Source organism: Mercenaria mercenaria, chromosome 15 (genome assembly GCF_021730395.1).
Source record: "Mercenaria mercenaria strain notata chromosome 15, MADL_Memer_1, whole genome shotgun sequence".
NCBI classification, from domain to species: domain Eukaryota; kingdom Metazoa; phylum Mollusca; class Bivalvia; order Venerida; family Veneridae; genus Mercenaria; species Mercenaria mercenaria.
The window spans coordinates 6,743,625-6,755,391 of NC_069375.1; the positions used below are offsets into that span (position 1 = coordinate 6,743,625).

Here is an 11,767-nt window from a genome sequence, read left to right on the forward strand (position 1 = left end):
ATTTGGGTTTTACGGCGCACCAACACAGTATAGGTTATATGGCGCCAAACAGGACTACAAATTTTGGTTTCACATCTCATTTACATCGAAATAAAAACATGAGGTATGGAATCAAAATTTGCATACCTGCTGGAATCACAGAGTTACAGCAAAACCAAGTGTTAAAACCCTATTAGTCGCCTCTTACGATCATGCAAGGGTAAGGCAGTGGTTCCAATTAAGAAAGGAAAAGGGCGATTCACTAAAACGACAAAATGAAAGATATTCGAGTTACAGAACGACTTTTATGAATTGAGTTTGAAAAAGAAAAGTTTAAAGGTAATGCAGTAAGCTGCATAAGTTTGGCATATCTTAGTAAATGAACAAGTTTTGTGAATCTAAAAAGGAAATTGGGTGATGAAAACAAATCGAATTAATACAATTTTCAAGAAATGTGCTTGTTTAAAAAGGACGAAGAAGAAAGACATGCAGTAAAGTATAAATAATTAAATTGTAATGTTTTTCCAAGTATTAAAACCTGACAGGTTCTCTATCCGCTTTTAACGTAGAATGTAAACATTGAAATGCATAACGTGTATGCACTTTTTTCAAAACTGAATGTATGAGTAATGGTTCAGTAGAACACAACTATTGTGAAGGAGCCACTGACAATGCTTACAACATTCCATGGACTTTGATATAAATGAAAGTATTTCTATAGCGAACACCTAAACATAATTGTTTCTATTGTACAGCAATAACTTTACGTTTTAACTTTCATGCTGAAACTTTATATGAATTTATGTATCCATTTCAAATTTACTCCAGTCTGCGTATGGCTATAATTAATGTGTAAAATGATAACGACAAATACATTTGTCATACTGATTAAATTGTTGTACCTTGCTCAGACGTCATCCCGTCATTTATGAAAGTGTCAAGAAATGTTCTCGACGTAAAGATAAGATGTACATAAGAATTTTCTAAAAGTTAAAACGGTAAGTATATTGTTTAGACTTCGCAACACTGTATGTGAGACGTTGTCACATATTGTCTGTTATCGTTGCGGCCTTGCAACATTTATGTAGCTTACATAAGTTTATTTGTAACTAGCTCGTTGTATCTTCCAAAATGCTCCAAAAAGCTAATATAGCTTCCACACTTCAAATTCATCTTTTCAGTTATGAAAACGTAGAATCAATGCTTCATTGCACATAATATTAAATGAATCAACAAGGTCATACGAAGCGACACCGCAACGAAATCGTTGAGATATGTCACATGATATCGTTGAGACATGACTTACGTCGGAACGTAGTTCTCCCGGAGTGACGCTACGCATAGGATCTGAGAACGACCTATTCATAGCCTCGTTCTGACGACCCTTTCGCTAGCCAATCAGAGCGTACATTTTGCAAATCTACCTGTAGCCTTGACTTTTGATATTCACAATTCTTATGTCGTAGTGTGTCAGATAGCCGATTAGCTCAGTCGGTAGCCCACTTGCTTTGTAAACGAGGGGTCCCGGTTCGAGCCCTGGAATGACTGCATATTTTTCTTACTCTTTGGCATTCGAACAAGTCGTCTGATTGGTTAAAATAAAAATAGCAATACTGGAAATCCAAAATATACAGAAGACGTATGTGAATGGGTAGTTCTCAGATCTTTGTTTAGAAGATCAAGTACTTAAGTCAGATTGCATAAAAAGACACTGTAAAATTGTGCAAGAAAAAGATGTGGGATTCTTATATCCAACTTGTCCAGCTCGTGATTTTTAGCCGCATTTTTTTTCATTCTGTGTGTCTGCAGACAAGCAGAATTTTTCAGGAGAAAACAAAATGAGAAAGCAAAAAATATCATTTAGATTGTGTGTTGCTTCAAGTTTATTGATAAAGATGGTGATAAAGATAATTTAATGTATGAAATCCGTGATGTACTTGCTGAGAGTCTCTCGACTGCTGCAGTTTTAGAAAAAAAATCATGCATCTGTGTCTTTAAGCATCACTTTCCATGATCTGATTGGTTCTTTGGTTAGGTCTTGCGCACACTGTAACTCAGTGACTACGATAAACAAGAGATCACAGAGTGATCTTGGCGCCCACCAATGTGCCATTTTTGTGTGTTCCAAATTTCAAGACTTATTGACTAGCTCAAGGTCAAATTTCATTTCCGTACACAAAACTGTGCATGTGGTCCAAATGCGAACGCTGTAGCTTGAGAAATGTGAAAGTAAGTCACTAGATCAATTTCAAGGACAAAGTTCTTTGTACACAAAACTATGCATGTGCATCAAGTTTGAAGGCTGTAGTTTGAGAAATTTGAAAGTAGGTCACTAGGTCAATCTTAAGGTCAAAGTTTATTTCGGTACACAAAACTACGCAAGTGGTCCAAATTTGAAGACTGTAGCTTGAGAAATGTGAAAGTAGGTCACTAAGTCAAAATCAATGTCAAATTTCACTTCAGAACACAAATCTATGCATGTGGTCCAAATTTGAAGCCTGTACCTTTAAAAATGTGAAAGTAGGTCACTAGGTCAATGGCAAGGTCAAAGTTTGTTTCGGTACACAATCCTATGCATGTGGTCTAAATTTGAAGCCTGTAGCTACAGAAATGTGAAAGTAGATCACTAGGTCAACACAAAACTATGCAAGGGGTCCACATTTGTAGGCTGTAGCTTGAGAAATGTGAAAGTAGGTCACTAGGTCAAATTTTATTTCGGAATACAAAACTATGCATGTGGTCCAAATTTGAAGCCTGTACATTCAAAAATGTGAAAGTAGGTCACTAGGTCAATGTAAAGGTCAAAGTTTGTTTCGGTACACAAAACCATGCATGTGGTTCAAATTTGAAGGCTGTAGCTTGGAAAATGTGAAAGTAGGTCACTAGGTCAAAATCAAGGTCAAATTTAATTTCGGAATACAGAACTATGCATGTGGTCCAGATTTGAAGCCTGTACCTTCAAAAATGTGAAAGTAGATTACTAGGTCAATGTAAAGGTCAAAGTTCGTTTCGGTACATAAAACCATGCATGTGGTCCAAATTTGAAGATTGTAGCTTGAGAAATGTGAAAGTAGGTCACTGGGTCAAAATCAAGGTCAAATTTCATTTCGGAGCACGAAACTATGCATGTGGTCCAAATTTGAAGCCTGTACCTTCAAAAATTTGAAAGTAGGTCACTAGGTCAATGTCAAGGTCAAAGTTTTTCAGTGCACAAAACTATGCATGTGGTCCAAATTTGAAGGTTGTAGCTACAGAAATGTGAAAGTAGATCACTAGGTCAAAATCAAGGTTAACTCATGTCAAGGTTCATCTTGCCACTCAAAACCATACATGTGGTCCAAATTTAAATGTTGTAGGTTATTGCCAAGAAGGTTTTAAACGCTTTTCCCTATATAAGTCTATGTAAACCATGTGATCCCCAGGGCGGGGCCATATTTGACCCATGGGGATAATTTTAACAAACTTGGTAAAGAACCACTAGAAATTGCTACATCACAAATATCAAAGCCCTAGGCTTTGTGTTTGGACAAGAAGATTTTCATTTTACCCTAGATATTAAAATCTAGTAAGACCATGTACAGATGATGTCACATACAAAATATCAAAGCCCTAGGCCCAATGGTTTTGGACAAGAGGTTTTTCAAAGTTTTTCCCTATATAAGCCTATATAAACCATGTGACCCCCGGGGCGGGGCCATATTAGACCCCAGGGAAATAATTTGAATAATCTTGGTAGAGGACCACTAGGTGAGGCTTCATACCAAATATCAAAGCCCTAGGCTCTGTGGTTTTGGACGAGAAGATTTTCAAAGTTTTTCCCTATATAAATCTATGTAAATTATAGAAATAAACAAAGGGCCATAACTTACTAAAAATTGTTGAATCAGTCTGATTTTCAGGGGAACACAACTAGGGTACCAATACATTATTCTGACAAAGTTTGATAAAAATCCCCCTAGTAGTTTCTGAGGAGATGCGATAACGAGAAATTGTTAACGGAAGGACGGACGGACGGAAGGACGACAGACCACGGACGCAGAGTGATTTGAATAGCCCACCATCTGATGATGGTGGGCTAAAAAATCAGAAATGTAAACAACTTAAAAAAGTATTTTGACAAGTTTGTTAGTAGAATTCCAACTGCTGAGACAATAAGTCACTGTCAAAGGTAATATGGGAGCCAGTAGTCAGCCAAATGAAAATCAAAAGCACACAGAGATCGCAAGTATGACTAAAAACAAGTTGGAATGTTTTAAGAGTCTTCCTCTGAATTCATCTGGCTTTTTACCATTGCGTGGACAGTGTTTTGGGCATGACATCAAAAGATCCCGAACCCTGCTTGCGCGATTTCAGATATTTATAAACTTTAAAAGGCAAATATTTTAACAGCTTATTTTTTACCACAATTACTGTGATATGCTTTTCTTTTCATTGTCCTAAATAAAGAGCTCTCCAGTCTATTTGCAGTTTCATGAAGGTTTAATATTACAAATCCGAGCGAGTGAAATTTGACTTTGGACAAGTGGATTTTTAAGTGTCCGTGGACAAGTGAAAAATGTGTGGATTTCCACACCCCTGCCCTGTCAGTCCATGATCACCCCCCCCCCCCCCCCCCCCTCCACACACACACTTTTCTTCCCTTCTTACCGTCTGAAAAAAATATCATATTTAATAATTAACCATAAATCTAATCCCATTTTAACAATATCAGCATATTCCATTAACACCTCTATAAAATCTCTTGCACTATAAGATATACAAGATTTGAAACAAACGCAATTCTTCTGAAACAGTGTGTGTGTGTGTGTGTGTGTGTGTGTGTGTGTGTGTGTGAGAGAGGGAGAGAAGGTTGGGGGTTACAGAACTTGGAACATCGGTGATATTAATTAATTTCTTTAATAATTTTGACTTTTATATTGAATTATTTTCGAGGTTTTATCCAGATTTTTGCAAACATTGTTATTTGCATAATATTAAAATTATGAAAAAATATTTGACAGTAGTGGGCATACATATAACATCTTGTAAATTAATGACAAAGTTTTAAGACAATACCTCTTATAAAATAAAGTAATGTTTACATTAATCAGGTCATGTTTTGTCAACTCATTCATTTCTATAGAATACTAGTCAGTTAGGTGTTTATCCTTCCTGCGATTTCGTGAAAGTTAGGTTTTTATCCATTCCTCATGTAAACTGAGTTCGGTTTTTATCAACTCGAAGTTAGGTTTTTATCCCTTTTATCGCTGTCAGTACATTTGAACATGTATTGTGTCAACATGAAAAGGGTTATAAACATAGTGTTAACGGGCCTATAAAGCAGTATATTTTTGCTTTCAAACAACAAAATAGTAGAGGCGTCAATAGCATATAGGCATTTTTTAAGATTTTTTGTAAAATTTTTCATTGAAAAGTTTGCCTTGTTCGTCGGTATTCCACCTGAAAACACAAGGGTTGATATATTTAACATGATACATTTTGAAATAAATATACACTTGATCAATGGAGACAGATATAACAACCGAAACATTCCTTGATATATCGAAATTACACAGAATGATTAAACAGAAAGAAGAAGTTGGTCATATCTTGTGTGGCAAGCAGAGTTTACCCATTTGGACAAAGCGTCGTACGTAAAACTTGGCAGTTTTTATGTTTCCATTTTAACATTTTATACAGCATGGTAAACTTATTTCTAAAACACCGTTTCATGTTTCATATTTAACGTTTTCAACATATTTATGGTGTTATTTGTTATATGCAGGTTTTGGTCAGTCACGGGCGTTGTGCAGTTGAAATTGATAAGTCCTTTCAAAATATGTCTACGCTTATAAGTCTCTGCTTTTGGCTTCTTGTAATTGAACTAATTACAACGAAGATGGGGTTACACACATACTGAGTAAACGTGAACCTCGGTGTTTGGAATAGATTTCAAAATTTAACGAACAGGAGTACGTTTAGGATCCTATACAGATCATGTGATTGACACAGTATGGCCTTTGCAAACCACATTACAGAGTAGTGCTAAAACATTGGTCCTAGGGACTAGGGGAGTGATGTTAATTACCTCATATTAATCGAAGTGAATCTACTAAATATATATTAGTTTACTTAGCTAGTCGTTACTAGTTTCCAATAGATCTTCGTAAAGATTTTATCAAAAGTGGCTTTGAACCATGAAGTGACAATTTTAAATCCATGATTCATACGATTTATTATACGAAATTTTCTGTCGGCATATGTTTTGAACATTGTGAGAAAAAAGTTGTACGTTCTAAATTTAACTCAGAACATGTTCCAAGTACTTGAATCTTCAATGAATTACAAACAAGTTAATTCTGGTGTAGCAGGGAATGCAAAATAATACTTCATTTTTACTAAAAAAAAAACAAATGGCTGCGAAAGTTGAAAGTGAAGACAGTGTGGAGACTGTGTGTCAAGAAACTTGCTCGATTTGTTTAGAACTGTTCAGGCACCCACGCAAATTGACATGTCATCATAGTTTTTGTAGTGTTTGTTTACATGGATACTTGGAAAAATGTTCCCTATCTACAGATGTAAAGACGTTTCAGTGTCCGTTGTGTAGATCAAATATTGAGATAAAACAAATAAAGGATGATTTTGAAACGGAAGATGTTGTGAAACAATTTAAGCTACTTTCGGTTTCGAATGACAATAGCGAAAACGAAAGCAGAGGAGCTACAACAAACTGTGAATCTTGTTCAAGAGATGATGTGACGATACCTGCCTCAAAATTTTGTGAAGATTGTGGCGAAAACATTTGTAAAGACTGTATAAAGTATCACAAAAAGAATAAATTATTATCATCTCATGTTCTTAAAGATATTGTTGTAACAGAAAAGGGCAAAGGTCCATATTTAAAATGCAAACGTCATGAAATGAAACGTTTCAAGTACATTTGTGTTCAACATGATATCCTTTGTTGTAGCAAATGTGTTATTTTCTATCATAGACAGTGTAAGGACATCCATCTACTAGAAGAGTATGCCAGTTCTAGTGTATTTCACAACGAAAGGGAACGAGTACAACGGAGCATTGAAAATATCAGTGAAAGGTGTAGAAACGTACTTGTTCATGAGACTGTTGTTGAGAAAGTGTTAAATGAAAAAATGATAAACCTGACAGAACAATTTGAAAAGTCTAAAACTGACATTTTGCAAGTCTTAGAAGAAGAACTGAATGAGTTTCAAAAGAGGTCGTTTTCTTTAATGAAGAACTTGATGCATTCATCAGAAATAAATCGACAAAAGGTGATGGCACTAATGCGGGAAATAGACGAGTATAAAAGAAACCTTGAAGTGAAGGAACTTGATAATACTGACTGTGGTCAACAAGTTGCTACTGTAAAACGGATAGGCCAGTCTTTGAATCAACAACTTCAAGTCATTACCAAGTGCCTTAACCTAGCTTCTAGTGACGTAGTGGAATGTTCTTTCGACACAAACATTCTCAAAGGTACAATACGAAACTGTTTGAAAGTTTCAGTTTCGAAACTTCCGAAATCCGACGCAGTAAGGTTTCAACCAGTCTGTGATAAAGTCGTTTTATGTGAAGAAAGGCTGGGTGAAAAAGGATCTTGTGCTAGAGATTGTCTCATGTTAGACGGTCGCTATTTCTTGTGTACAGATGAAAGAAGCAGAATAATCAGAGTATTTGATATAGCTGGACAAAGAGAGATTGAATATATTCCGCTGAAAGCAGAGCCATTTGGAATAACTAGTTTAGGTAAACAAACAGTTGCAATAAGCCTGCCTCAGAACAAACAGATCAACGTCATACAGATCGCAGTTACCGGGTCTACAGTCACATCAGAGTTGTTACAAAAGATTACAACTAAATATGGCATATATGGCCTAAATTCATGCACGATCAAAGATACAACAGTGTTAATGGCACTTGCAAAAGAGTCAGGCTGTCTTCACGTGTATAACACGAATGGCACAGAACATAAAGTTATAAGCCTGCAAATACCAGAGGAAGACAAACCCTTGCGAGGTTGGAACCCATTGTCATATGCAAATTATTTCACAATTGACGATCAGGCAAAACAAATATTCATATCTTGTCAAACGACTAGTAAAATAATGTGCATAGATTTTGAAGGGAACTGCAAACGTATATTCAAGCATCGGACTTTACGAACACCTCTGGGTGTGAAAATGGGTTATAATGGCTATTTGTTTGTCTGTTGCTATGGAAGCGGTAGAATACTGGTACTGGACAAATTGGGAATTATCGTTAATGAGATATCTGGCATTCACGAGCTCCAAGGACCAATTGCCTTAGATTTTAATGAAGATTTCAAGCGTAGTATAGTATGTGACGACGAGGGTGAAGGGAAGCTGAAAATGATCTTTTATAGCTGGCATGTTTTAGAAGGTATTTTTTTTTTTGAGAAACCGATAGGCTAGTTGTGCAAAATAGATTTAAACAAATATGTTCCAGTATGTAGACAATAAAAAACGAGTTACGTGTACGTGTACTTGTTCCTTACACACTGACACAAATGGTAGTTTTGACCCTCTAAACACAGACATAGTCATTTTCTTTCTCTGTTTCTGTAGTTTCCCCATTTTCATGGCGACAATTCAGGGATAGTTCCTTCCTGTTAAAACACTTTTATCGTTTTTGTCGATTTTAAAGTACGTATCAGTATCAATTATTTTTCAAATTTGTATTTCCAGGTCAGTGATTCAACGAAAGCACAAAACTTGGACGGGAAGCACTCTTGGATTATAAGACAAATTGGCGTTTAAAGTCATCGTTGAAGATGGGAGCATAAAATGACCCAATTTTTATCGTGATATTACCCTGTCGTCTGTAAATTTATACTCTTTGAAATACACAGATGTACTAGACAGCTTATACTAGGAACTAAGATGTATTATGACTTCTTTCTTACTGTGTATCTTTTTCTTAAGGTATTGTACCCTTAATAGTGTACCTCCTTTTTGAAGAGTATTCAATTCCTACCATAAACCTACTTTGACAGCAATTTTCAGGGGGGGGGGGGGGGGGTAGGTTCAAAATGGGCCGAGTTTGAAAATGGGTCATCTGGAGTCAAAAACTAGGTCAATAGGTCAAATCAAAGAAAAACCTTGTGTATGCGATAGAGGCTGTATTTTTAAATGAACCTTCATGAATTTTGGTCAGAATGATAACCTTGATGAAATCTAGGCCGAGTTCAAAAAGGGGTCATCTGGGAGCAAAAAGTAGGTCACTAGATCAAATCAAAGAAAAACCTTGTGTATGCGATAGAGGCTGTATTTTTCAATTGATCTTCATGAATTTTGGTCAGACTGATTGCCTTGATAAAATCTAGGTCAAGTTCGAATATGGGTTATCTGGGATCAAAAAGTAGGTCACTAGGTCAAATCAAAGGAAATGCTTGTATATGCGATAGAGGCTGTATTTTTCAATTGATCTTCCTGATTGTTAAGTCAAACTGATAACCTTAATGAAGTCTAGGCCGAGTTCGAAAATGAGTCATCTGGGGTCAAAAAGTAGGTCACTAGGTCAAATCAAGGAAAAACCTTGTGTATGCAATAAGGGCTGCATTTTACACTGGGTTTTCATATAATCCGGTCAGAATGGTTGCCTTGATGAAATTTAGGTCAAGGTCGAATATGGGAAGTCTGGGGTCAAAAACTAGGTCAAATCAAAGAAAAACCTGCTGTATGCGATAGAGGCTGTATTTTTCATTTGATCTTCATCAAATTTGGTCAGAATGATAGCCTTGATGAAATCTAGGTCAAGTTCGAATATGGGTCATATGGGGTCAAAAACTAGGTCACTAGGTCAAATCAAAGAAAATACTTATTTATACTCAAGATTTTTGCTCCAATTTAAATGATAATTGGTTAGAATATTTTTTTTCATGAAATCACTAGGTTAAACATGTTTACACTTTTATGGTGTGTTATGGTGTGTTTCTCAGGTGAGCAACCTAGGGCCATCTTTGCCCTCTTGTTTAAACATTACTATTAGGGGTCCAATACCTTAAGCGAGAATTCTTCAGAAGAATATGCATGTTACCTACCTAGGTGACCTGCCTTATCCATAACAGGGTTGTCGTGATTTGCAACTTTATTTTGCAAGATAAAAAGAATGAACTTTCAAAATATCTTTAGTAATGTCAATCTTATGGTCAAAAAATGTATTTACCCATTGTAAAGATCAGGCAGAATCACAATTTTGCATACATTTATTTGTTTTAAAAAAAATGGATTTCAATATATTGCACTGCTTTCATGCTATCCTGAAAGTTGTGTATCAATCCATGTGAGGTATGTTACACTTTCCACTACCTCTCGTGAACAGAATCAGTTAAACCGAGTCTGCTATTATTTTGCTGGGTTGAATTCTATGCTTCTAAAGGATCTTTAACAGTTTTATTTTAAAAGCCGACTGATACTTACTATGCAAACTACCACCCACACTGAAATGGTTCTTTTCCCGACGATAAATTCAAAACTAGTCGGGGATATTTTGAAATTTAATAAGATCCTATTACCATGTTGTGTATTAGTGGAAAACCTTGTTACGGAAAAGGTGGGAGAAAACAGTAGTTCAATAGACAGGCATTATGGATTATTTTATAAATTACTTGAGAGAAAATTGATCGCTTTTAAAGAATTACACGAAAATCTTAGCAGCTATATAAAATATCAGGGTCTAAATTCGACTGTGTTCCCGGTGTAACAAGCGGGAAAAGTTCACCGATGCTCTATTTGACTGGCAGTTTACCACAGTGGTAATGGATTGTGTGTGTATAATATGAATGTTTATACCAGACAGTAGCTGACGTAATGGTACTTGTATCTAACTGTATCAAATTTGGGGAACATTTCTTATCAATATGGAAAATGATGGAAATACTATCTACAGACAACAACAGATACTGTTCGAATAATTATCAAATTGCAAATGTTGTACAGTGTTTGTTGACCAAATCATGTATATAACTCATGACACATATATACGTTATGGTACGTATGAACTCATGTAAGGTGAATATAATGTGTAAACAAATGAAGTCTTATACAATGTACTCTTAACTTTGCATTAGCTGCTGACAAACTTTCTATGTCTAAACATTAAATCTAGACTATATTGTGAAAAATAAAAGGCTTCTCAAACAACGAAGACTCTTTTATAGCTCAAGGGTACAAGTCAAGACATCTCTAAGCATGTTTTATCCAATAACTGGCGTATTTTGATTTTGGCAAGATTTGCTTACATGCAAAACATTCGTTAAAAAGGTGCATCAATTTAGGAAAATAAAAGTAAAACTTATGTACCTTGCCCTGTGAGGTCTTTTCATGATGCTGAAGCCATGTAGGTAATAAGAAATATGCTTACATGCAAAACTTCAACCAAAATTAAAAAGGGGTGTAATTGTGTCGAGATAAAAGCTAGAGTTAAATAACTTGTCATGTGAGGTCATCTCATGATGCCAAAGTCATGTGCGAAGTTATAAAGCTTTCGACTAAGAACTATTCGAGAAACAGACAGAGCAGAAAAAAAGAAATCATTAAAAACAAAAGTTGTAAGAATATAATGATAACAAGGAATCGGTAAAACCGAATGATGCTCCCCGATGCATGTGCTTGTTGACACCGCACTGCCCGTCAATGGCCTCTAGCATTTTGTGAAAATGCCATTAATACTTTTCAAGTAATGCTCCAGACAAGCCTTATTTTGTATAATAAAGGGAGATAATTCAAAAACTAGGTAAAGTAGAGTTATGATTCTTTGACACTGCACT

At 35.7% G+C, this 11,767-nt stretch overlaps 1 protein-coding gene across 1 annotated transcript; it reads left to right on the top strand.

Annotated features, from left to right (window-relative positions):
- The first annotated feature begins 6,284 nt into the window (after nt 1–6,284).
- Nucleotides 6,285–11,141, top strand: LOC123538437 (uncharacterized). Its single transcript, XM_045322580.2, has 2 exons — nt 6,285–8,379; nt 8,685–11,141. The coding sequence occupies exons 1-2, from the start codon at nt 6,333–6,335 to the stop codon at nt 8,690–8,692; spliced, it is 2,055 nt and encodes a 684-aa protein (XP_045178515.2). The 5' UTR covers nt 6,285–6,332; the 3' UTR covers nt 8,693–11,141.
- The last annotated feature ends 626 nt before the right edge of the window (nt 11,142–11,767 follow it).